At 37.9% G+C, this 27812-nt stretch overlaps 1 protein-coding gene across 1 annotated transcript in view; it reads left to right on the forward strand.

Moving 5' to 3' along the window:
• Window positions 1-27812, forward strand: part of PPM1H (protein phosphatase, Mg2+/Mn2+ dependent 1H) — a 76463-nt gene that overhangs the window by 1773 nt on the left and 46878 nt on the right. Inside the window, exon 2 of the mRNA XM_072399012.1 lies at window positions 26151-26310. Coding sequence (XP_072255113.1) covers window positions 26151-26310 — 160 coding nt within the window. The remainder of the gene's footprint in view (window positions 1-26150; window positions 26311-27812) is intronic.

Here is a 27812-nt window from a genome sequence, read left to right on the forward strand (position 1 = left end):
TACAGTGCTCCCTTGACATTGTTCATCAGTCCATTACAGTGGGTTGATGAACAGCTGATTGGGAATGACTGCTGTTCAGTCCAATGGAGGAGAACACAGCTGGGTGCCGCTTGCTTCCCCTCCTCTCTCTATAGAACAGAACTGTGTACAACATTTATTTGTTCACCTGTGATCATAACTCTTCTTACTGATAGGGATAAAAGTTTTATTTGACATTTAGGAATACCCCAATAAATGTGACATAGGATTGCTTAGGTTTACATGTACCGTGCTGCGTTCACCACAAATCCCCCCATACTGGCTTCAGAGGGAATGTTACTTTTCCCTACAATCATAAACTCACATATGGAACACAGTCTCTCTTCCAGGTAGATTCATCGCAAGAGGTATTTCACTGTAGATCTCTTCATATCTTTTTTTATGAACCAAAGAAAAAAAAAGAAAGAAAGAGAACATGTCAATAAAAATAAAACTGCAGTATAGAAAGATCAGGTCCGATCTCCTGCTATACAGGGCAGAGCTATGTAAATCTCAGGACTGGATAGGCAGAAATAGCCTCCGTATATGTGTAAAACCTGTATTGGCCAATTGAACTGCAAGCAAAATAGGTCTTACCCATCATTGGCTTTGTATTGCTGTCCACCCAGTCCTGAAATGTATACAGCTCTGTCAGACAGCTTAATGAGTTTACTTTTCTATACTGCACTTAGGCAGCAAGGTTATCTTTCTGGCTGTAGCCTGGTGTTTAATACACAATGACAAGGTCACTGCATTTTTAAAAAGCATACACAATCCTATTGGTATTTTTGTAAGATGTGCGTGGCATTGGTTTAAATAGAGATTCTTCTTTATATGCCAGGCTGCCCTTTAATAGATGATTTATAATGTCGGTAATGTCATCGTAAACTTAGATAAAACAATGCCAGTGGGCAGTACCTCGGCTGTCGGCCTTTGTTCCTGAAAAGTTTCATGTTTTCCTCGCTCTGCTTCCCTATAACGTCCTATTTATGGGTGCCGGCTATTGCTGGAGTTCTGTGGTTGTGTCTGCCACGGGGCAGTTTTATCTGCTTCCTCTGGCTGTGCCCACACTGGGGGTTCTTCCTCTTGCCATCTGCAGAGGGAACTACAAGGGAATCTGTTACCACTCTATTAACTTTACCACTTTATTAACCCGCTGCTGAGTTTATGTGTCTGCAGAAAGTCATGGAGGGGGCTTGTAGATTTATTTCTCTTTTAAATAATAAAAAGCTGATCGGTATTAGCACATTGACCTATTAGCCTGGTCAGCCAAGACCACATAATTCTATAGGAAGGTAGATATTATGCTATATTATGCCATCTATAGCACTTGACTGGGACCTATTGCATGCAGAGACTTCTGTTTACACAGCCTCTGATTGGACACTAAAGGAGCAGAAGCACTCTGATGAGGTCACTTCCTCTGCACACTTTCTTCTCTTCTGCCAGCACACCCCTGATCTCCTAAACTAGAAATCAGAGGTGCAGTGCCTTGGATCTCACACTGCGGATATATAACTGCTACAGCTAGACTGGACACACTCCCGAGTTTGCTGATTGGATAGTAAAGGAAAAGCAGCACCCCAATATGAGCATCTTTCTGCTCTCTACATGTACAGTTATAACACATAGTGGCCTTATAGACCTGACCCTTTTATGGCTTGTCTTAGTGATGTTGGCAGGGGATTACAGCAGGCTTCAGTCAGGATGGTCTTAGATACTTATAATAAAACTACTTTTTCTTTTATACGGTGTACGGTGAAAGTAATAAAATAGGGTGAAAATAATAAAAGAAAAAACTTGCTATAATACATACCTTCTCTTTGGTTCTGTCTCTCACATCCCTTCCAAGGTTCCTTTGCTTTGCCTGATACCCTGCAGGGGCAGACATAGGGGGGTGCAAAGCATGGTCCTGCACAAGGGCCCCTTACCCTCCCCAGCCACAAAGGACCCCCAATTTTTAGGTGACCACTTTATGCCCCTGAGGAGGAAGGAGTATACAGGGAGCACTATCCTGTAGTTTACAAATCCGGCATTCCACGCACCACAGAATATTGAACTAGCCAGTTGGCTAATAGGACAAGCAAAGGTAGAAAGGTGACTGGGGAGATTGTTTACATCTGTCTGTGTGGATTGGTAGTAGGCCTCAGTGACCAGATCTCTAGTTAGAGGGAATTTGGATACACATTTGCAGGGAAACTAACAGGTAATTCATATTTATACAGGTAAGTACAGGTACACTTTAAGACATAAAGACATTTAAAAATAAAATCAATGTTCTCCCCACCCTGTGTTTTCTTATGCCATATTTTATTTTTCCTGTTACTCTGTGTAAAGTGACTTCAGTTCTGGCAGACAAAGTTGTATTTATGTGCAGATCGCTCAGTCTGAAGGTTCTCTGTTTACCTCCTGCTTTCATACATCATTTCTTCCTGTCCTAAATATTTGCAGAACTTATTGGATTCAGTGGAAAATCTTTAAATAAACAAACGATCATATGGGCTTGAAAGGATAGGAAGAGCTTAATATTATGGAATATTTATAGCCGAGCTTCAAAGGGAAGTGTAAATGTACACACCTTCTTTTTGAAGCTAAATAGGACAAACAAGTATTACCTAAATACAAGAAGCATGTGTATTCTTACTGGTGTCCTGCTGTCCTTTATGTATTTCATCCAGATCTGTGCAGATTTAGTATAAATTTGTGCAATTGCTTCTTTTACTATAGACCAGTCACCTCTGCTCCCTAATCTTGTGCAGGGTGAGTGGTCTTGTTTCCGCCCCCTGCAGGGAGTCTGTAGTGGGTGAGCAATTTTGGTACCCTGCAAAACTGCACAGCCTATGTAAAGCCCAAAAATCATGGCTGTTACTGTTACAAGGTAATACCTGTGTAGCAATTGGATTTATCACATATGATTTGTGGCTCTTGAAATATTTACGCTTTATTTGGGGCATTAGGTGGAGTTCTCCTTTATACGGTGTTCCATTTACAGGTGTTTCAAAGTTTGCCTTAATGAAGTTCTGAGAAAGTTTGTCACATCATTTAATGCCATGTGTCTAATACATTTGACAAGTCTGCGCTATGACAGCTGTGAAATGCCCTGGGTGACTTAATTATGCAGCATAAACAAAATATGAAGATCAGAGCTGATTCATCATGTAGATGTTAGAAGGAAAATAATTTCAGCAGAGTAGGATTTAGGAATTATTTTCTTTTTCCGCTACAGTATTGGTTGTTAATTTTTATTCTTTATAGACCACAGAATAAGTTCACGCTGCAAAGAAGTCACCTGGCTTAAACCGCCTGGCATTAAACATTCTCCTCGGAGAAGCAATGCCAACACACTACTCAGACACCCACAGCTGTCACATGGGGGATGTTTGTCTGCTATTTCCATATCCACAAAAATCTGGGATTTTCAGCAACCTCATTGTACTTTCATGGTGGTAAACACAACACTTACAAGTACCATCTGGCTCATTATGTTGGCTACCAAATATAGAAATCAAAGATAAAACAAAGTAAACTGAGCTAAAATAATAGTAAAATATAACATTTTTTCTCTTAACTTTTTTTTCACAAATATCGGACCCATCAGTACCTTGTTTTCCTTCCATGTGTAGTTTTTTTTAATAAGTGCATTTATTGCACTAGTAGCTGATTAATGTTTCAATGTGCTAATCTTATCATGTAGTTTAGAGCAATAATTTCATTGCAAATTCCTCATATGTTTTACAGCCATCTCACCCTAAAGCTACGTACACACTTCCAATTATTATCGTTGTTAAACGAACGACGAACGATCCTGCACGATATCTACGAACGATCGTATAGCACCGATCCTGCACATACAGATAACGACACGATCGTTCGTAGATATTGTACACACAATAGATACGATCGTTTGAGCGATACAGGAAGTGACGTGCACTACAGGAAGTGAAACGAACGTTCGTTCGTCACGCATGCTCAGACCATGGACGATCAACGAACGATCGTACACACGAACGGTGGTCAACGATCGTTGTCCAATCCGATCCGCCGGTCCGGTCGTTCGTTTCCAACGACTTTCCTCGTTCGTCGGCGGCGTTGGTTACTTTTTTTACGAACGATTTTTGCCCAATCGATCGTTCCTCGTTCGTTCGTCGTTCATTTTGAACGATAAAAATTGGAAGTGTGTACGCAGCTTAAGGCAGGCTTTACATGCCACTTACCATGAGTTATTGAAGCATGCAGATAATTTGCAGTACCGGTTTAAATGCAGTATTCTCCCCCACATTTTTTCGTAAACTGGCCTGGAATAAGCTGTAGCTGGGTGGCAACCCCCTTATTGTGATCCAACTTTTTAGTTACCACCCAAAAACAGACGGGTGGTTACTGAAAAGTGCCGGGTAGTGCACCTGGCTAAAAGTGGCTGGGGAGAACACTGGAATGGTACCCAAAAGCACCTTAACAACTTTGACTTGCAGCATACGATAAAGCATTAGATATGTGTGGTTTGGGTTTAGTTGACTCCATCGACGTGAAACTTGCTTGTGCCTCTACCATCACAGCTTCTCACTAAAAGAAAAAACAGTTTTAAGCATCGCAAAGACCTGATATTTGCAGAGTTATATAAGAAGATATTAGGCTGTCATATGCCCCCACATTTATTTTTCTATTTCACCTGGAAGGGGACAAAGCCAGGAACTTCTCAGCACCCCCTCGTACCTGTCTATACGGCATGCAGATTTTCACATTAGCCTTTGAGCAGTAATGCAGCTTGCTTTGCAGCAGCCATACTGCTGATTAAAAAATGCAATATTTTAAAGTACCACAATGTGCTTGGTTATGCTGCACAGGTACTGCTTCCTTATGCCCACGAACTGCCACCTTGGGGGAGAACATGCATGTATCATCTACCCACAGCAGCCCAGCAAGTTCTGGTTCTTTAAGAATAGTTCTGTGGTGTGGGTAGCAGAGCAGCTGGGAGCCGCAGGTGTGAACCTGCCCTGATAGATGTGTACTTTACAGCATCATCTTTAGGATCCCGAATCTAGTGCAACCTAATAAAACCTAATGAGACTTATGTGAGTGCAAAAAATAATCTTAATGGAGCAGAAAGAGCTCCATGATTAGAATGGAACAGGTCACTTGATGTACTTTTCTTTAACAATAGAGCAGCAGTACATTTTGCTTCATTTACATGCACACTGCGTCTCAACCTTCATAAATGTTGCGGTTTATGTTGTGCACAGTGATTATCTGTTCTCTTTTTTATATATATGCCCCATAATCATTTTCTTTATAATCTGTATAATGAGCCTCATTCTTTCTGTTCAGTAAGCATCCAAGAGAAGGAGCAGTCTGGTTGTGTATAGCGGCATAGGTTTGTGAATTACAGCACTGGCTGAACTGGGTTACATTTATGTATTTCATTTGTCTCATTCCTTTTACCTACAGCTTAATGCTGAGGGCAGTGGTATTCTTAGGATTTTGTTTTTCACTCAAAGGCTCTGTATATGATGATGATAATCAAGATTTTAGCAAAGCCTGCAAAACTGACTAGATAATCCTGCTGTTTGTTCAGTGTTCCATGTGAAAGCCATTCTGAATATTTGCTAGGCATTTACAGATCCGTGAAGCGCCAAGTGCTCACACTGAGATCCTACAGTCATGTAAAGCAAGTTAATGTTAATTAATGGAAGTTGACATTTGTTGTTACAGAAACACAGTCTTTAGTTTTCATAACTGAATGTCAGAAATGTCAGTTTATATACAATTATCTCTCCCAAGCTCTGTGTGAACTGTGCCATGGCTTTTTTAGCTATAAGTTTTGTTTGAGCCAAATGAAAGAGGCTGTTTAGGAGATTTTTGTATTTTTCATATGTTCTGATGTGGTTTTCTTTACTTGGTTGTTTGGAAGATAAATCATTTATCATTTTTGGTTCCGGGAGCTTCAAGTATATTCACATTGGTTTTTATCTCCAAATAATCAAATTGTAACGTATTGTCAATGCAAAGTCTGTTCCCTTACATTTAGCTCAGCCGTTACCATCTATGTCTTTCAGCTGGTTTGGTATAAATGCAGCCTTCTGGTTTTCACTCATTGGGGTGATTTACTAAAAATGGCCAATCCAGATAGCTGGAGATTGTCTGCAGGAAGAAGAAGAAAGGGAAACAGCAACGCCCTGCAATGGAACACGGATAGTTCGCCCGGGTTTAGTCTCGATTTTAGGATTGGAGACTGCTCACTTATTAATCAATACAGTGAAGCTGCATTTTCTTTCCATAACCAAATCTATACCAAGGAAGTAAAAAAAAAAGAAAGGATCATGTTTAGCACATGATTATAATATTCACAGCTTCATTTTCTTCTCTTATATTCACTTTGCTGGGTAAGCACCTTCTACTCCTTTAGGGCTTATTCGCACCTGTTATGGTAAAATTATGTACACACATTAGGTAATTGTCACCTTAGATGATCGGTTGTGATCATCTCACGGGAAAATCTAGCATATGTACAGTGATCCCCCGAAGTCATTAAGCAATACGCTGAGCGGATCACTAAATGACCTTGTGGGGATACCTGCTGTTATTTCCTATAGCGGAAGACGCAGCGGGATGCCTCCCACTCACTAAAGTAGGAATGGGCCTAACTACATCAGGTTTTCATGACCCCTGATAGCAAAATATACCTAATTCAAAACTATTGCACTTTTTTTTTTAAAGTGCAATATTGGAAACAGGAGCAGAACCAGTGATTGTGTTTGTGTGTTACACAGAGAGTTATGGTTATTTTGCTTATTTAAGGTATCTCCTTTTTATATGTTCATCAATATTCACCTATAAAGAATTTTTCTATATTGACATACACGCAGACATGTGGATGTTGGAATTATAGTTTGAGTAAAGCGCTGTAAAAATAACAATACCTGTTTTATAGCGCTGCATAAATCCTCTGTGTTGTCGGGAGACATGCTTTTCTTGTCGGGTTTCCTTCTTTTTTATCTTGTGTCTGACAGGCTGCAATAAATCGGCCTCTTCACATAAAATGCTCCAGAATGTATCCATAAGTCTTAGGCTATGTTCAGATGGGCAGGTTTTATTGCTGTGATACTGCAGTTCACCGCTGTCAACCAGTACTTAACCACCAAAGCCCTGGTTATCACTGAATAAATGGAAGTGGTTGAAATAATTTGTTTACAGGCATTTAAAGACCGTCTGGTTGCGATGCATGTTTTTTTGTTTTTTTTAGAATCCTAATGCATCATCCCAGGGCGATCTACTGCTGAACCAATTCTATTGACTTGAGTGATAATGCTTCCTGAATGCACTAGCAAACCTTTTCAAGCTGTTGTAATGTGGCTAAGAGTGTTCTGATGGGCAGCAGATGACCAATAATCCTTTGTGACATGGCGGAACCAATTGTTGGGGCGCTCAGCAAATGTTCATGAATACATGCCAGTACCTCATCACTCGTGGGTGCACATGCTTTCAAATTTTGCACCCGGGGTGGTTAACCATGCCTGTCAACCTTCAGACTTCTATAAACCGCAACATTGAACTGCATGCTCAACCACTATCCCAACCACTCTGGGAACCACTTTGTGCAAGCTGGAATTGTTTTCTAAATTTTAGAACTTTCCATAGTGTCAGATGTCTTTCTTTTATTTAATAGCATACAGGTTTGTAAAATGCTATTTACTTCCCATATTTAAATTGTCATAACTAGATCTACTAACCTCCCAGCCTTTTTACTTCCTTATTACAGACCCTTTCCTGAGTCTGTTTGCAGTGTAATCGTGTATTAATATTGTTTTGTGTCAGTTTAGCAATGTATGAAAGGATTCTGTAAATTACAGCAGTCATGTTAGGTTAAGGATGATGTTCTCCATACATGCACACACAAAAAATGAAATTGGTTGTTACAGATGACAGTTGATATCCTTAATTTAAAGCAGTCTGTTACCCAAAATTTAATTTTGTGTGATAGGACTGCTTTTACTTACATTAGTAAAAAAAAATGTGATTGAATTTTTTTTATTTCTTTTATGTGTGTCCCTCTAATTTCTAGGGTTATTGTCTTGGTGAGAAAGATTTATGGGTAAACCCAGTTTTCTTTGATACTTATGTATCATATGCCAGGAGGCTCTGGGATTCTACTTGGGGTGCTGTCAGAAGCACCCAATCTTATTTATGCCCATGCGCAAGATCAAGTTTTTGGCAATTTACATTTAAAGATAGCCCACAAGTGATGCAACAGAACCTGAGAACTTTAAGGCAGCTAAAAACACATTGATATGTTGCATATGTTATAGTGGACTTGATGACTACATGCTGCCAAGGCCACGAAACCGCAAAGCGACTACATATCATACCGTTCCTATCATCATGCTTCACAGTTGGTACAAGGTTATTTGTTTGAAATGCTGTTACTGTTTTGCACCAATCATGTCTACTGTTACTATAGCCAAACCATTCTACCTTTAATTCATCAGTCCTCAGCACATTGTTACAGAATACCTGGTTATTGCTTATTTGTTCATTAGCCAACTGTAGTCTTGCTCACAATCTTTTTGGTTTTTAGTAGCTTTCTCCTAGCACATCGCTCTTGCAGTTAAATGAATAACAACTCTTACATTTTTCAGTAATTATGTCTATGATAATGAATCTATCCTGTGGATTGTCTTTGTCTCTTATTCAATGTTTTAATGAAGATCTAATGTTTGCTTGTTCACAATTTTAATTAGGTGTACTTCATTTTGCATGTGAATGTATATAGGGCTGATTTCTCATGATAGGACCCCCATCTAAACTTGCTGCCTTTTGTGGGAAAATACTTCTCTTCTGATCATTTTTCTTTTAAGAACAATTGCTTCAAACACCATTTACCATAGGTCATGTGAGAGTAATAACTGCTTCCCATTTTATATTCTCTCAACATAAAAAACAATATCAATAACAAGTGTAGAAAGAGAGAGGGAGATAGGTTTTGAAAATAAGAAGCTCAGACGTGAATACCGGAACATAGTTCTAAACATCAGTTTCTCTTTCTCTCCCCTCTCCGTATCTGTATTTTCACTGATGTAAATGCAAAAGGTTTTATGTTTTATAATCTTTACCCTTGAAATTGCAGTTATACCTGCACTTATATTATACCTATATATTATAAATATATATTGATGCTTTGATATGTGCTAATATTAATATTGCTGTGAGGCAATCCCCAGTATGGGGGGAGTGGGAATGGTAGGACACAATTCTTCTATAACTCACATTAGGCAGATAGGAATTCTTATCAGCACTGTAAAACTTCCCAGCAGTCCTATACTTATAAAACCCGTTTCAGAACAGCTGCTTCATTTTCATTGATAACTTATCTAAAATTGTTATTACACCATGCTGCATGAACTCCCAGGTTATGCAATATTAAAATGTAACTTAAATAGTTTTGTTTTAGTTATAGTTTAACTTTTTGAAAAGCTTGTAGACTGGAAGCCTGCAAAATGCTTCTGCATGAAGTTTTGTTTCTGTTCCTCTGTTGATATACAAGGAAGAAGAATAGAGCAAGGAAAAATATTTCTACAGTATTCCAGCTAAATGCAACTTTCAGTTTGGCCCTCCTGTTCTACGACAACAAAGTCCTCAGGCATAGATGCTATAGAAATGTGATTACGTTAAGTTTGAACACAAGTAAAATTCCATTGCATTTGATATGGATACAATGAAAAACTAAGTGCGCTCTGGTCTTGACAACTTTCCAAGCCTTAACAAACCATTGGACTTTTCTCTTTGATGAGTTGTACTGTAAAGCACAGCTAATTTGTGATGACCATTTGATTTTGGTATCTGGCTCTTGAAGGGGAATCTGGAAGTTATGCCCAAAATGCAGACGGGCACAAGTGACTAGTATCAGCATTGCTAGTGGTTTCCTTGCATTTGATTTTTCCACATTATTGACCTACCTTGACTAGTTCTGCATTTTATGGCTTTCTCTGTTTGAAGGTTGCCTTCTTTGTAAAGGCATGGCATTGTTTTCTTGCGTCAGTGAGCAGAATTGATGACTTCTCTAAGATCCTCTCCACATTTTCCTAGGGCTAACAGTCAGAGGCATTGGTGCCCAAGATCTCACACTGCAGGTATATAAATATGGGGCTGTATAGATAGTGCCTAGGCACACTTGCATACTAGGGAATGCACTGCTTTTTTTCAGGAAAGTCTATTTCATTGCCGAAGAGGCCTTTCTCTTCTGCAATGTATTTAAACCTGCCTGCTCACATTTTTTTAAAGTTTGTTTATTCTACACACACTAAAGTATTTATTTATTTGAAGTATTTCTGAAATGTTGCTATTTTATTTCCAAGCTTGCTTTGTGCTTGGCGGAGGTTGTCATGTGGCTCCTATGCCATCTGGAAACTTGAGCAGAAAATAGTTGAACTGCACCCAGGCTGTCACTGTCCTTGATGCAGTGTGTGGGCACAATGTTACATTAATAAATAGTGTTTGACATCTCTCTATCTCTATGTGGTCTGTATTTTTGAGGAACTTATTGGGTTTGTATGGGCCACTCAATTATATTGTCAAAATATGTGCAGTATTGCAAAAACCACTAAACAAGGGCAATGTCTTGTTCGACCACCTGCATGCATCACATGAGTTAAATTTGCCATTGCCATTAATCCAGAATGGTTTGTGTCAGTGTTTGTTCATTGTTTATGAGAAGATGTAGAGTTTTGGTCTGACTCACTCTTCTAACACATTACAAGAGCACTACAATCATGCCATAGAGCACCCTAGATCATCCCAGGTCCAGCCTATTGTGGCTTTAGTGCCAGCTGTGTAGTACTAATATTTGCTTTTCTATTCTGTGATATCTAATATCACTATTTCAAGTAAAGAGTTGGCTAAACTTTTATCACATTGTCTAGTGCTGTCAAAACAGTCTTGGGGTCCTTTTTTTTCAAATATTTTTATTAAGGTTTAACAGTGATAAACAGTAATAATACACACAGAATCGTATATACAGGATATTACAAAAGAGAGTTTCAAGGCATAAACAACAGTGCAAGTACCATAACACAAAAAAAGGGACATATCGGTGAACAGTATTACATACAAAAAAAAATTCAATAGTCATCAACATACAGATGATAGTGCAATTACAAAATATATATAATAAAACATGCAACCCAAACAGTAATATCAGTAAACATAAGTGCTTACATCAGCAGTGATTCAACTTTTATAAGGGGATCATGTTCCAGCTCTTTTCCCTGGTACCATGTGGTGTGTCGAAAACAATTGTACAATTTTATTTTTGTGGGAGTATTAAGTGTAGCAATGAAACTCTCCCATGTTTCAAAGAAAGATTGTTTTGGATTCTTTATGTGTGGCAGTTTCCGCCCATTCCATTCTAAATAATTCTTGTAATTTGACCATAAAAGACGTATTGTTGGGTGGGAGGGCTCCAACCAGCAGTGCTATATAGTTTTCCTGGCTACGGCTGAAAGTAGCAATGCCAAATGTCTCGCTTTTCTAGAGAAGGGGTCCTTTTTTTTAAAAAAAAAAGTATTTTAGATCCTGCTGCCCATCTGGCATTTCTTCTCTCATTTTAGAATGGTAAGTGCTTATTTCCTGCACTGGTGGTCCCTTTCTATTCCACATGGCATTAGCTTAGTAAACAGCACCCACAGTCAACACAGTATTCCTTTTTCTGTCTTTAAAAGTAAGAAAAATGTTTTACTCATCCTATACATTTAACTGCAAAATGTTATTCACAAACTTAAAGAAGTCAGCTCATTGGTCGTCCTTTAATATTTATTAATAAACCAGAAATGATCCCCAATGGCCACAGGAAGAATGTGCAGGAGGATGTGATAAGTCTTCTGACAAAGCCCATTGTGAAAGAAACTCTAGTACTTAAACCAGAGGTTTATATATCATCCACCCATGGGACACATCATGGTGTCATGGGCGGTTGGATACATTCTACTTATATTTCTTGTGGATGTTTTTTAATGAACGTGATTCAAGTTACCGCTCAAAAGAACATGGTAAAATTTAATGTGTGGCATTTGTTTCCTGCAAACTGGGTTTTACAATGTAATCAGATATTTTTTAAAAACAATTATTTTTGCAGGCATCTTACAACTCCAGAAACAGGCAGAGGATACAGTTTTGAAAAACAGAAAATAGGAGGAGACTTGGGCCATCAGGAAAATGATTACAATACCTCTTCTCTTGAAATGAATGTTCAGCTGCTTGTTTTAGAAACTCACAGGTTTGCTTCAAATTAAACCTGTCAAATGAGAACTTCCTTGCAGAGTCCATTCCTTTTAGTACATGGTTTCTTCGTGCAAAACACAGTTCTTCTGCATGCCAGTATAAACTAGTTTAAGGTCATGTGAATGGCAGGCTGGCATTTTATAAGTTCAGATCTTGGGAGACGACCCAATTCTGCTTCCAGGTTTGTGGAGCAAAAAGCATTTGCCTGAGAATATCCACCCTGGAAGCTGTATAGGGCTGATTAACATAATTTTGCACCAGAACTTTTATTCGACTCTCTATTTTAAAAGGTAATAACTTGAAGTCCATCTGTACTAAATGTATTACGATTTAGGTCTATATAAAATGTCTGTACCTATAGAGCAGCAATTCTCAACCAGCTTTAGGTCAATGATTCGATTTTTTACCTTAAATTCAGACCACCATGGTAAGAGAGACATTCTTCATACTAACCATCAATTTAAGGGGTATTTTCCAATAGAGTATATTAGCAGGAATTCTCCAGGACTTGGACAGGGCTAAAAAGTTTCAGAAAGGCTGTTCTTAATATTGGGCAAGCAGTTACTTTTCACAGCCACAGGTGAACAAACCTTTTTACCTGGTCTAGCCTTCCTTTCTCTCCTCCTTTCACTCTCACCCACATTTTTGTGTTAGGTGTCAGACTCCCAAATACCTTTCCTAAACCTCTTTCTTCCCTCACATGTCCCTTGTGAATGTCGCCCTCTCAAAACCCCAATCGCTCTTACTCCAGTCCCTCTACATCCAACCTACACCATGCCATCCCCAGTTGTTATTAAAAGGGAATGAAAACAACTTTTCTGCAAAAGTTATGTTGCAAGACAGTAACATATGCATGCAAGGAAACAGACAAAACGAGACTGTTTTCTGAAACATTTATCGTATCATTCTTTCAATGTATAAGATGGTGTTCAAAACCTTCTGTAGCCTATTTTTATACACACAAACTGTATTTCTTCTTCTAATCAATACATACCTTTTTTTCTTCTCTGAGAAACAAACACAGTAAAGAAGGTGGTGGGGACTTCACAGTCGAGGCCATGTCATGTGGATGATTTTGTAGTAGCAATTACTTGAATCACTGGCTATTATAAAATAAAATAGTGATTGGTAGCTAAGCCTATAGAAAATAAAGATTGTCACTGTCACAAAACACTACACAAATTTAATCATTCATTGTGTATAATGGAAACACTAAGAACTATTTTTTTCCCTTTTAGTTTGCTAAATTTGGCATTGTAAGACTTTTTTTTTTTTGTTACATGTAAAATATACCTGTTGCTTTTGCTAGAAATCTTATAAGCTGATAGCTTCCAATGCTTTCTCTCTGTGCTCAAGAAGAGGTCATGGAGATGGAAGGAGATGAGGAAAGGTCTGTGTTCCTTGTAATCCATCAGAAATAAAATAAGAAGGGATTGACACTACACGGTTAGAAAATTAGAGCTGAAAATACACTTGTTGCCATGTCAAAGAACAATGTAGCACACTTTATTACTAGCACATCAGAAATGATGCTGCTATGTTTGCGGCAAGTTTACAGAAATAAAAAACACGGAGATGTGCATTTAGAGGACTACTAATACGTTTCTTTATGTTGCTTAGACATACTCTAAGTGTAGGTCTGAAAAATTCTTTATAACTGTTACATTAAGATTGATCCAAATAGGACTTTCATTCATCAAATGTAAAGTGTCACCTGAACCTTTAAGTTGATGTTTCCCAATTTTGTTCAAAACTACTAATATCTAGGCTGTAGAATAACTTTTAATAAAAGGCTTTCATGTATTTTGCTTTTTTACGTTTACCCTATGAAATGTATGCCTTTATTAGCAGCTCCCAGTCACAGAAATGCAGAACTTTTTTTACTCATTAGGTCTTGGTGCTTTTAGATATTCATTTTCAGAGCATATTTCTTCAAAATGGGTAAGAGCTTTAAAATACCTGAGGGCTGCAGATTCGCTGTTGCAAAAAAATAGGACAGTAGAATTTTCAAAGAATATTTGCTATTTTAAGACATGCAGAAGATGAATTGCTTCTGTATCAAAGCTTTCCTTGTGCCAGGTCCATGTGAGTCAGATCAGAAAACAATGATTCTATCTCTGTAAACAGCTCACTATGACTGTATGGTAGTTTTATGTCAAAGCTTTAGTGATTTACTTCTGTTCCATGGACTGTGCAATAGAATAATGTCTTCCTTTTTATATTTAAAATGGACTTGGAGGCACTGGTAATCAATTATTAATTATTGTATGGAACAGTTGCAAGTTCATGCCAAATCATAGGATGCATTGGTTAATAAATTAAACAGCATGCTCCGTGAAAAGAGTAAATGGAGCTGCTTGTGATTTTTCCATCATCTTCCATGTTGGTGTTGCAACTGAATTTCTAAAATGTCGGGGTCTACTGTGACCTCTTGGATGGATTTTATCTTCTTTATCAGATTTATTATTAGTTATACAATACTAAGGATTTATGAAAAGTAGAGCTATAGGATTACTGTGTGAAATATAACCCAATGGCATCATCTTGTTTTAAAACGCATTGCTTCTTTATTAGATCAGGAAACACTAAGCAGTTTTACGAGACCAGGTCAATATAAAAATACCTTTGTTTTAATTAGCCGGTCTATAGAGTCAGCCCCGGCAACGCAGAGAGATGCTCGTAAGGAATATATTAAAAGACATCATCAATCTGGCTGCATGATTACTAGTTGACTGGCTGTGTTGCATTGCATGGAGCAGGTCTTAAAGCAGAACTAAACTCCAAATAAAAAAAACACACCTTTAATCCTGCAGATCTTTTTTTAACAATTGACATTTACAGCATTCTGGCAGATATATCATTCTTAAGACATGCAAATATAATTAGAATTTAGCTGTACTTCTTAGGTATTCTAGCATGCAAAATATGAAAAACCTATAATTTTCTATTGTTTTTATTCCTCATCTTTGTCATTTAGCCTGTTTTGTAGAACTGTAGTGTACATATGGATTGCACACAGCATGCTTGTAGGACCACATCCTGCAAAATCCCCCAGGCTGCATCTAATGATCTAATAAGGAATGATTAGAGAGCTAAAATTACCCCTCAGACTATCTATGGGCTCTTAGCTGCTGCATAGCAACATGTAAGATACAAGACTAATTCCTTTCCTCCATTTTTGTTTTCTGTTTGTAGTGGTTAGATTGTTTGTGACTTTATTATTATCATATAAAGATTATATACCCCTATTGAATTCACTTGTTCTCTGTCCTACCTCCAGAACAAATCTTTTCTTCATTTCTAATCATTCATATATAATATTTACTTTAATAAGGATACATATTGTATAATACTATTTTTTGGGGTGGTTTAATTCATTCAGTGCTGTGCAGTCCCTTTCTATTATACTACTGTACAGTAATTTAATAACATAATTAAATCATACACAACATGTAGTGAGAATCACAAGCACAACAAATAGCTGTATTCAGCTCAGTTAAGATCTTTGTTAAAGGAGACATATCTAAACAAAAAAAAAAAACTTCCCTTTACATGGGGAAAGCCATCATTCCCTCGTAGTCCTGTTTTCCTATTTTGTCCTGGCACAGGCAGGACACCAGGTGCCGTGGCACCATCTTCTTCCTGGTTATTGGTCCTACGTCACCTGATCTCGCACTGCTCAAGCACAAAATCTGGGACTGACTTCCAGAAAATGTAAGAAAAAAAATTCTAATCTCGCCGTGCATGCATTTTTTTTAAGTAGAGGAAAACCCATTCTGCACATGCCCAAGATCAGCCATGCGCAGAAGGAGCCATCCGAAGCCTCCTGGGATATGTAGTACGTATACATACGTAGGTAGGCTTCCCATTCATTCTTTACTGCTGCGGTAATAACTTCAGTAATTCCAGTCACACACATGAAACAAGCGTGTAGATAACTGGGACAAGTTGTATGACTGTTAGCTGAACACCTGAGCTGTAGACACATTCTGGGTCAGGGATTCACAAGATATTAAAAGCCGAGGATCAGAACACCAACTGGGTAAATTCTATGTTTTTGAACCATGGCAGCAACGGCAGCTTATGTATTCTCTTGCTGATAGGATTGCATTAAACATTTTTATTTTCAACTAGGTAATCATATTTTTTATAGTATTTTCATCCTCTTGCATAAACTGTACCTATCAGTTTTATTTTTTTCATTCACCTAACCTCAGTCATACATGTATAAGTGTTCACCTATTTCAGTAAAAATTTTAATAAACTAAAAAAAACAACTTCCTTAATTTCCAACCTTTTAGAGAACCAAAATCTAGATTGTGCTGATGTGATTCTCCCATTATGCATCTTGGTGGGCAATATTAATTCACCACGTGACAATGGGCCCTGCTAGAGATTTAGGCTTTCTTTTTACCACTTTTTTTTTTAAATCACTGAATAAAAAATGTTGACTGCTTATGATTTATTCTTTCCTTTTGATCCACTTTATGCGTAAAGTAGTAACAAATTTATTTTATAATAGCATTACCTAAAGTGGCCTTATGGCCATTCACATACAAGTCCCTACTTCTGCCTTTTATCCCATCAACTAGTTGTAAGCTGAACTTCCTGCAACCTCTCTTTACATTAGAATAAATGTAGGGATGATAAGGGAGCAGGCAATATGTGCAGGACAGGAGTGCAAAGGGTATGATGGTGAAATGTATATGCAGGAGAGTGTGAGAATAAGCAGCATTCCAGGACCGGGGAGCAAAGGGTATAATGATGGGCAGTATGTGCAGGTGAGGATCAGGACTACTATGAGAACGGGATAGTATGAGATCAACTATAGGGTTTATGGCGGAGATATAAAGATCTGCAGGAAGGGAGTAGTGACAGTATAATTGATAGAGTATTCAGTGTTTTACACATGGAGGGAAGACAAATTAAGAATAAATGTATTACTTGACAGGTTCTTATTATGAAGATAACTAAGTCTGTTCTGATGTCTCCTCTGTGTCCTTTAGATATAGATTGGGGACATAGGTGCCCCGGGTCCAAAACTGAGCTGACTCAGAACAAAATGTCACCTTTGTGGATAGACCGACCAAGGTATAAACACTTCTTGGTTTCAGCACTGCTCAGGAGCATCTTCTGGTAATATATAGGAATCTAGGCCCACGTTGGTATCTTACCAGTATGTTAGTGACACGATCCTCCTATAGGCACAAAAGAAAGAAGCCAGGGTGCAAGGCCGGTACATTTTGTAACTTGGTTTGCTTGCTTGTTACAAATTATGGACTTTGGATATAAAGCCAGGGACAGCCAGGACACAAGCATTTTTAGGTGACCTATGGATTATTGTTCATACAATTGTCTGCTGGATACATTGCTCTCATTTTGGCTAGTGACTAATATTGACAAATGATATGATGAGGTTGATGGCGGTGAAATAATGTATAATTTGGCGGTGAAATAATGTATAATTGTCCACGCTCCAGTCATTGTTGTGACACATCTTGGAAAAAAATATTCATGAACATATATTCTAGAGAACAGTCATCCATTTTTTATGACATAAGCTTTTATGAATGTTTTTCTAAAGCTTTTACAGCCAATTTGCAACATATTTACAAGTGTACAGCTTTTCATGTGTCATAAATTATGCAGTCATTTAAATTCTACAGTGGATATTTTTCCAAGGAACTAATTAAAGGAGAAAAAAACTGAAAGACTAGTCATTCTTGCATTTAACAGTTTGAAGTAATTCCCTGTATGGCTTTGACGTCACATATTTTGATAGCTAGATATGTTTTCTTGTAATGTTAATATCAATATTCGTTAGGGTAATGTAAATCTAAAAGCTTATGTCTAAACAAGTTCTAAATCCAGTTGTAATGCGTTGTAAAAAACAAAGCTAACCAAATTTTTGTAGTCAGGTCTAGGTGGGGCCAGGTGTTGATTGACAAGCTACAGGCTAGTGAATCAGGTATACAAATGGTAATGGGCGCTGCTTCTTCAAATTGTTGCCTCACCCTGTGGTGCATACGGGTACAGCCTACATTGTGGTAACGTTTTTCTGAAATTAGTACATCATTAGTGCAGCATTGTTGCCACTCATTGTAACACATCACAAACGACAGGCAGACTTCATGGGCAGCAATTGTTGCAGTTTGCAGCGGGACCAGTAGATATTTGTAAGTGCAGTTGCATTGACAGGTAATTCAAAACGTATTTGTTTATATTGGAAGCCCATAGTTCTTTATTCAGCTTATAAGGCAAAAAGCACATGTAGAAGGATTCCACTGGTCCAATTTATTTTTGAATGTGCTATTCGGTATAAAAGAGGACGGTCATATGTGTGCTATCTGTTTTGTAGTCTATTTATTCATGGGTATCCATGGGCCTTAATATTAAAGCTCTCCAAGGCTGGAGAATATACATCAGTGAAGCTGGGTAATCCAGCAAACCTGGAATGGATTTTGCTAGCAAATAGCAAATGACTTTGAAGAAATCCATTCCTGGTGGTGCAACATTTCTAAGCTCCTTGTGTGAGTTATTCACACTTTTAGGAAAACTGGTAAAAAAGAGTCTCCTGCAATAGATCATAGATTGCTAGTCAGCTGGTATAGAAATCTTTAGGATGAAGATCTTTACTATTGAATGTATTGTTATTATCAACTTGTGCAACCATACAGCCTAACATATATCTACAGGAGGGTGTACATTAAAAATAGGGGTGGAACACTCAAAATATTTAATGCAACAAGAAGACAAGTTATCCAGCAGCTATTTTCATGCATTAAGTACAAGTTTGGATCTCACTCCTAATAAGTGGCCCCTCTGGATCTGTGGCCTTTACACAAGTGGAGGTTTTATGGGTAATTAACATGCAGACAATACCTTACCTGCACATCTAACCCTATTACATTTTTGTTGAAATTAACAGCAGTAGATAAATTTGGCTCTGCGTTTGGTAAATGTTTGGAATTATATTCTGTAGACACTTCATGCACCAGTTTTCTTTGATGAACACAGCAGAAGCTATTCTGCTCTGTGTTATCATATCATTTGCTGTGGCTAGGCTGTGGATACTTCTAATGAGGCTGTCATCTTTTATTTATGACTACACCTATAGGAAAGTTATTTCACAAGTCTGGAAGGTGCAATATTGTACACAAATAGTGAAGAACAGGGATGAGGATAGGAGGAATTCTGTAGTCTAGCATGGAAGACCTTGGAAGGGGCTGACATTGTAACCGTGGCAGCAGTACGCCAACAACAATATTCTAAGTACTCAAGATTTTCAGAGGATCAGCAGGTATTTTTCTTATGTTTGAAAGGGATAAGATAAGAATAAACATTTTTTATTACTTTAAATTTACCTTGACAAATGTAGTGATACACTATAATAAATCGGACTTGACTTATTATTTAACATGCTCAGGTTTATAGACTTTGTTTAGTGCATTTTAAAAAAAATGTTTTACACAAGTATAAAATGTTGCTATCATATATTTTAGAATTATTAAGTAGACTTTTGCCAAGTTATTCCCTCGTCTATGATTAAATATTAACGCAAGAGGGTCTGATCGTTCTGAAAGACTCTCTCTCTTTGGAATGATTCTCTTGAGACAATCCCAATTAACTAATTGATTCAGTGAACACTTTCTTATATTCAGAAAGGCAGAAAATGTACGCTAAAATATGAAGACTGCAGACTATGATGTGAAAGTAATCTGATGACAGCCAAGTTCTAGCTTCCTGCCTCCAATGCAGACTTACTGGCTTAGATACTGATGCACTTTTTCGGAACACATATTCAGGTCAGGAAAGTCACAAGTCCTTATTTACATACTTGTTTCAGACCAGTGATTGAATATATTGAACCAGTAAGGCTGTAATGACACGGTGCACTTAACCATTTTTATACCCATACCAGTTTCATAGTTCTATCCCATCTATGGCCACAGCAATGTTTACATCCTTTTGATAAAACCTCCACAGACTTCATCTGCGTAAGGCAATGTGCTCACAGAAATCTATGGAGGTCGACTTTGCAGGCACAGCCCATGCATCATAGGGTTTACTATCAGAATGTAAACAATGTAGTGGTAAGAACTACAGCATGGTGGTAAGTATGGATCTTGAGAAGGAACAGCTACATTGGGAGTGGAGTGACAAAACCACAAGTGCACACTATAATTACAGTGTGCGTTACGTACTTTGTGTGCTAGTCTACTGGCTGTGTTCTAAGTGCAGCTTAAACTTTTGTAATTATCTGCAGCCATTATTGTGATCCAGACAGTACAGCTAGAGCTTATTTTCATTGTTGCAGCATCAAAGCTTAGTCAGTACACACCCCGCACCCTGTTCCTTAGACAGTGATCGTAGGGTAGGGCAACAACAAAGATTGCATTTAGCTTTTTGCTCCTGTCATGTCCCCTGTTAGTACATGTTGCAGCAGTGTGTGGCCCTACCTCTTGTCATCTTTATGATGCTACACCAGAAATGGAATACAGGTGGCAGATATCAAGACCAGCAACTTAAATGTGTTTTATTTGGAAAATATCATTGGTATTCTTATATCTACTAGGAGTTCAACATCTAGAGCAAAGTTACTTAAGTGACAGAGATTACTTAAAGCCAAACAAAAAGTCACCAGGAGGTAGATGTTTTTGGCAGAAGAGATATACAAGGTATTTCCTTGGCGGGTCTTTTTGCACCATGCAGTGTAAAGTCCAGCTCATGGAACCATTTAACTTCTGCTTACACACTCAGAATTTACATGGTCAATGGCTGGCTGGTGGCTAAATAAGATGGCAGCTTGGGTGGATGCATCGTTGACAGGATCCTGGACCTGTCATCGCTGAGTGGCACCTACAAAAAGTATGTGTGTGCCATAATCAGCAAGTAAATGTGCGTGCTTGATGATCATGGAAAAAGCTAATCTTCACTAATGCTAGTTAAGCTCCACTTTAAATGCTGGCCCCTTTAAAATTTCCTATTTTCCCTTATTCGTCTTGGTAGTTATACTTTAATTTGCAGAAGATTAAATCGGAAAACTTGAGTTAGCTGCTATTAGAAGATGTCTTAAGCCATAAGGACTTTTTTTCTGGCATAGAGACACCATTACCATTTCAGATGTCTTTCTTTTCTCTATAAGGTAGGTTATTACAAAAACTGTTTGCCATTAGAAATCTGTGCACGGCATGTGATAAACTACAAGAGTATGAGTGCCCTGGTAATGCCACAAGCTGTATTTCTGCTACAATTAGAATGCACAATTGAATCAGTAAGCCCTGATTGGTTTCAGGATCTAGGACTGTGAATAGCTGGGATTGTGTGTCTGTCAGTGCAGTGAGCTTTATGGTCATAATGGGAGCCCCTTCCTCCCAAGTAGATTAAACAGCAGTGTGAATGCTTTCTACCGTGAAGGTCTTTTGCTTGCAGTACAATTTAATAACACATTTCAGTTCCAGAATTTAGTCTTGCTGATTTTAATCTCATTTGAAAGGTATAGCTTTCTTGATTTGTAGAAATTAGTTTGGTTTCAAGTGATAATTGTTATTTTTTCTCATGATATGAAGTTCCCAGTAAAACTTTAACTTATAGAGTATTAGTATAAAAATCAACCCAGTATTACATTTTATAAGTTTTTGTGCTAATAATACTGTACCATGAGTGGAACTACATAGAGGTCTCTTAAGTGAACAAACTGAGTATATTTTATATGAAGGTGATCTTGAAGCTTTTGGTCTACTGTCCAGTTACATTCCAGTTTTTTTAAGCTGATCTGTGCTGCTCAACTTACTGTGGTAAGTATCCTTTATTGTTCCCAGGTTGTGTAGTTTGATTACATTAAATCATATTGTAATAAACCACAAATCTTTCATAGCACATTAGCAAGTTTGCTGGATCACCCAGGTTCACTGATAAAAGTGTATTCTTTCCAGCCGTGGAGAGCTTTGATAACTCAGGCCCAGAGATTTGGGTATAGCCTGATTATATGCTAAACTGAACTGGAAGGCAGAGGAGACATCACTACCGTGGGGGGGGGGGGGGGGGTGTATTTACCCTGGGGGACAGGTAACATGGTATTGAAAAATGATCTAATATCTATGCCAAAATTTGCTTTGGGAACTGTTCTTTTTCCATTAATTCTTGTTTATGCATTTGCAATGTGCATTTAAATTGCTAGAAAATGGGATCATTCCAGTAAAAGAAAATCCCTTATAGCCTTATCCTCTTCTGGGATTATCTAATTACTCTCTGTGCTGGCCTAGCTTCTCTGACCCTTCATTCATATCCATACAAAACCATTTATCTAGTGGCTTGGGAAAGTACAATCATTTGTGTGAAAAAGAAAGTACCTCCTGATTTTTATGTATCAGAAATCATCTGGTCTTTAGCAGGTTCTAAAATGATTAAAATCTAACCTCAAATGTAAAACATTAGTTTTCACTGTATTATTCATGTTTTTTTAAACAAAAATGGATAAACCATATGTGAAAAATGTGGCACACCTCATTAACTAATAGTTTTAGCAGCAATAACTTGGTTTTCTGTATGACTGTACCAGTCTCACACAATGGGCATGATTTATTAAAGCTTTCCAAGGCCGGAGAGGATACACTTTCATCAGTGAAGCTGGGTGATCCAGCAAACTTGCTAATGAGCTGTGAAAGATTTGTGGTTTATTACAGCAAACCTGGAATGTTGTGGAGAAATTTTGTCTCACTGTTCTCTACAACATCACTTTAGTTCACAGAGTTTTGGAGGCTGAACTGGTGGACCTGGTGTGACAGCACATCCAAATGGGTGGCACCCAGGAGCAATATCAAAACGTTTGAATATCTACACAAAGAAGGCAATTACAAGTAAATAACATGGCACAAATACATTACAGTGTTCTCCCCAGCTACTTTTAGCCGTGTGAACCACCCAGCACTTTTCAGTAACCACTCAACTGTTTTTGGATAGTTACTGAAAACTTTGGAAAGAATAAAGGGACGGCCAGCCACCTACAACTCCTTCCCAGCTTAAAATCTCAGCAATCCAGGGGCATTAGATATCTACACAGGGGATGTTTTACAGGTAACTTATATTCATAAAATATATTACATTCGCATATATTGTGATTGTGTATAACTAATGACATGCTTAATATTGAAATACTTCCATATTTAGTCATTTAAAAGATTGTGTAGTAGCCATGCCTGCCAAGCTTTCCCCACCTGCTGGGCAAACCTTCTGCTGTATCACAATGTTTTCCATCTCCCTTTTATCATAAGTGTCTTTGACTGCTCATCTCAGTACTGTATCTCAGATATCTCCACATTCTATTCATTAAATAACTTCAAGCCTTTGACAAGAAAGCAGGAAATTAAACAGGAAAAAATCACAGGATATACCCAGCAATATAATATTCTTCAACAAAAAATAGTTTAACGGTGATCTGATGCCCTGACAAAATATGTATCTGCCCTTTTCCTACAGTACATTATACTGATGGAACTGTAGGAGGATGAGAAGGTTTAGTACTGCTCATTGATGCTCCCCTCGTTCCTATAGTTCAGTACCGCTGACTGACAACGGCTGTCAAATCTGCAGGTTCTTTAGGAGCCAACACTGCCGTATAAAGAGCTGAGTGTCAGCAAAGGTGCCAGTCACCAGAAGCTGCCCAGAATTGCTTGATTTAAGTCTGGATCTACTATTAGTGACATAACTGTGAGCTTTGTAAAGTGCTTCATGATTTGTATGCATTATATAAAAATTCCCATCAATAGTTCCAGTTCCATTTTTGAAGCCCTGAAGAAGGGGGTTTTTTTGGTCCCAAAAATGCAATGGCTGTATTTGTTGCTGTTGGACAATAGATAGGGATGAGGATGTGCAAGAGGAAGTTTGCTGTTTTCCAATAAGGAATAGTATTGCTTAGCCTGTGGTATAGTATAAATATTGAAGAGAAAGCAAAGACAGGCTTTGATAGGCAGGGTTATGTGATAACATATAAAAGGTTTTACTAGAGCCAAGCGTAGACCTATTGCCAACATAGACCTCCTGCATTCTTAACAACAATACCCCAAGCAGATTTATATCTACTCAGTGAATTCTACATATTCTTGTTCACAAATACACACTCATCAAAACAAAGGCTTGTCTCAATTCTCAACGCGTTTCGCCCCAAGGTTTCCTCAGGGGGTTAAAGGAAGACACAATATTGAGTAAAGTGTACTGGTGGTTCAAGAGGTGGAAAGAGCATAGGAGTAGATTGGAGTGGTGTTTTCGGTATTCATATGTTGGGTGGTGATAGGTTCTTAGAGGTTGGCTTCAGGATCCCTCCAGGTGTAATAAAGAATTTGTGTCAATATTTCAGTAGGTATTCCATGGGGTCACTTATAAGATGAAAAAAAGCGCTATAATTGGCCTTCAGGAGAAGTTCCCCAATTCATTTGTTGAAGGTCATAGAGAAGAGACTCTCTTGGATGTTGGTGGGGATGGTGGGGCGCCAGCAGCCAGCCTGAAGGGGACCTTTGTGAACACCAATATGTAGCGTTCACCGAGTAGATATAAATCTGTTTGTGGCATTGTTGTTTGGAATCCAGGAGGTCTATGTTGGCAGTAGGTCTACCTTGGTTCTTTAAAACTTTTTATATGTTATCACATAACCCTGCCTATCAAAGCCTGAGTGATTTCTCTTCTATACTGTTGGACAAAAAATTGTGTTATTTCACAAAGTGGTTTGGTGCACCTTTCTATATCTGTTTGCTGCAATCCCTGATTGACAGGGCCTCTTGAGCAGAGTCCCATCAATTCCTTATGTAGAACAATGACAGGTAATTGCAGCCACCTTACTGCAGAAGAAAACTTATTATTAAAGTACTTGGAAGCCATTTTGAAGTGTACATTAATTAGAGGTTATGGAGTTCCTATGCGATGATACCTCTGTTCTAACACTTATACTTTACAAAGACTTTAAATAAATCTTGGATATTTTATATTCAGTTCTTTTCTGGTTCCTTCAGAAATAACCAGAGGTTCCAGCTAACCAGAGTTGTAGCATATTGATTTCTCATAAATCGGTACCTGTATAGTGTCCAAAGGCATCTCACAGCTATGTTAAACCAAGGATCACTTTATAGCTGTCTATAAAGGTGGTGTTACTAATGTAATGGCATTCTTCCCACTGGAAGCCCATGCAAGTAGAATGTTTCCTATTATTTGATTCTAGCAGGCTCCTCAATGTGTAAAAGATTGATAAAGTCTGCTATGGGCCCTGATACATAAAGCAGTAGTGACAATCAGGACATGCTGAAGTGATCTTTGCATTAGTATTGTGCATACCTTAAGTATTATTGCAGCTACATTATTTGAGTCCCAAGTTTTTTTTTCTCCTGTTTTATTGTATATTACGCTTTGAAGTAATGAATGCAAGAAGAACCCCTTAAGTCTAAAGGACCAAGTTTAAAATCTGAGCAGTGACTGTTCATATACCATACAAAAGAAGACTTTAGGCAAATTTTCAGTAAATTAGGTTACAGTGTCTTCTTTTTAAAAAGGCATATAATATAGGGGAAAATCTTATTAACCTGGAATCCAGGTTTTAGGGTGTTCCTAGAAGGTGACAATTATCATTTCTGTTCAAAGCACTTATTGCACAGATATTTCCCAAGTTCTTGAAAAAAATAAGTGTTTTTGCATGCAATTTCTATTGGTCCTGTTGTTTGTGAAGTCTAGCAGAATATACCTACCCTGTGATCAAACACTATTTGTGTCTTTACTACTCATCTCCAATCTATTTAAAATTTTTCCCTTTAAATTAAGGGATAGAAAATCACAATGAGCTTACACTTTTTGTTGTTTAACATATGATCTTTTGTTTCTAGGGTTATAAATGCTGGAAAGAGCACACATAATGAAGATCAAGCAAGCTGTGAAGTGATGTTTGTAAAGAAGAAAGCTGGAGTCCAGTCCACACCAAGCAAGTCAAGCAAACGACGATCATCATTACCTAATGGGGAAGGCTTACAGCTAAGGGATAGCCCTGTAAGTGCTCTTTTTTTTGGAATTCAAATATGTTATGCATCTACTAAATAAAAGTGATTCAAAGTGGTACCTGCTGATACCCTATACCATAGTGTAAGTGAACAACTAGTCCTGGCAGATATAATATTTTTTATCTGTCATACATGAATATATAACCGGTAACACTAAAGGGCTTTTTAATCAAATGGTGGCCACTCCCTGGCATCGCTTCTTTGTCCAGATCTTCTGTCCCATGGACAAATGGTGGATTTTGCATTACAGTCACTGGCTTAAACACATGGGTATTGAAAGCCAGGGGCTAACAGAAAAAGGTTTGTCGTCTTCTGTGATTCCTACGATGCTGAAGTTCTTCAGGCGTAGTTGTCCCAGGTGATCTCAGTCTTCATCCTTATCAACCCATTTTGTTTTTAATTTGCACAGAAATGTTTTTTTTTTTTTTTTTTTGTGTAGCCCAAGTAATAAAACCATTCTTTAGAATGGTTATTGTATGTTTCACCTTGCTCTTACGTGCTTTCTTTTCAGATGTTTGATAAAAATGTAATAATGTTAGATGTTCTTGCCTGCCCTCCTCCAGAGCCCAAATCATAATGATATAGCTGAGTGTGTCAGTGTCAAGAAAATCATTGGTTCCAATAAGCTGGTTTCATCCCCACACTTTTACAGTGCTTTCCTTTCAAAAACAAATTAACTGATAAAGTGCATAGCTGAAATGGCATTTTGTTCAGCCAGTGAAGCATGTAGCAATATGACAAACCTGTAACACAGGAAACTGAGATAGGATCATTTTTTAATAGTGATTAGCTAAAATGCTAGAACTGAGAACCTCCATTATTATTATGTCTTTTGTTTCATAATAGAATATTTTTTACATTCCTGGGTAACTCAACTCTCAATAGTATGCATGCATGCAGGCACATGCATTATATTCCCTTTGTATCGCTATTTAGTCACTTCTGGCTTCGGGGGCCAGTACCACTAAGGTTACTTAACTGGTAACAGTTGAGGACATTGCTGAAATAAAAAATCAATCAATCGATCAATGCATGTTGCATAGGAATTTATTAATTTTGTTGTAGAGTCCCACCTTGTCATATTCTAACAAAACAGCTGTTTGTTTCACCATATCCTTTCCAGATTGATACCAGACTGAAAGGGTCTGCACTCATTACACTTACCTAGGAAAATGTAATGTCTGTAATGTCAGTGTTATTTGAAAAGTATTTAACCCTTAGGCTTTAGGAGGTGTCTCATGAAAAATAAAATTCCTATTGCAGGAGATACTTGATTTTTGACCTGTATTATACATCTGGCAAAGTCCAGACATCTGAGAAGATCAATGAGTTATCGTATATATTTGGGCATTACTTGAGACTTTTTTTTGCCTTAAAATGCCATTCGAAAAAAAAAAATCAGTTTATACTCTTTTCACACCAATAGATGGTGTTGTGTCCTCATGTAAAGTGTGCAAAAGATTCTGCCATCTGAGATATGAGTTTGTTACA

The sequence above is a fragment of the Pyxicephalus adspersus genome, chromosome 2 (assembly GCF_032062135.1).
Source record: "Pyxicephalus adspersus chromosome 2, UCB_Pads_2.0, whole genome shotgun sequence".
NCBI classification, from domain to species: Eukaryota; Metazoa; Chordata; class Amphibia; order Anura; family Pyxicephalidae; genus Pyxicephalus; species Pyxicephalus adspersus.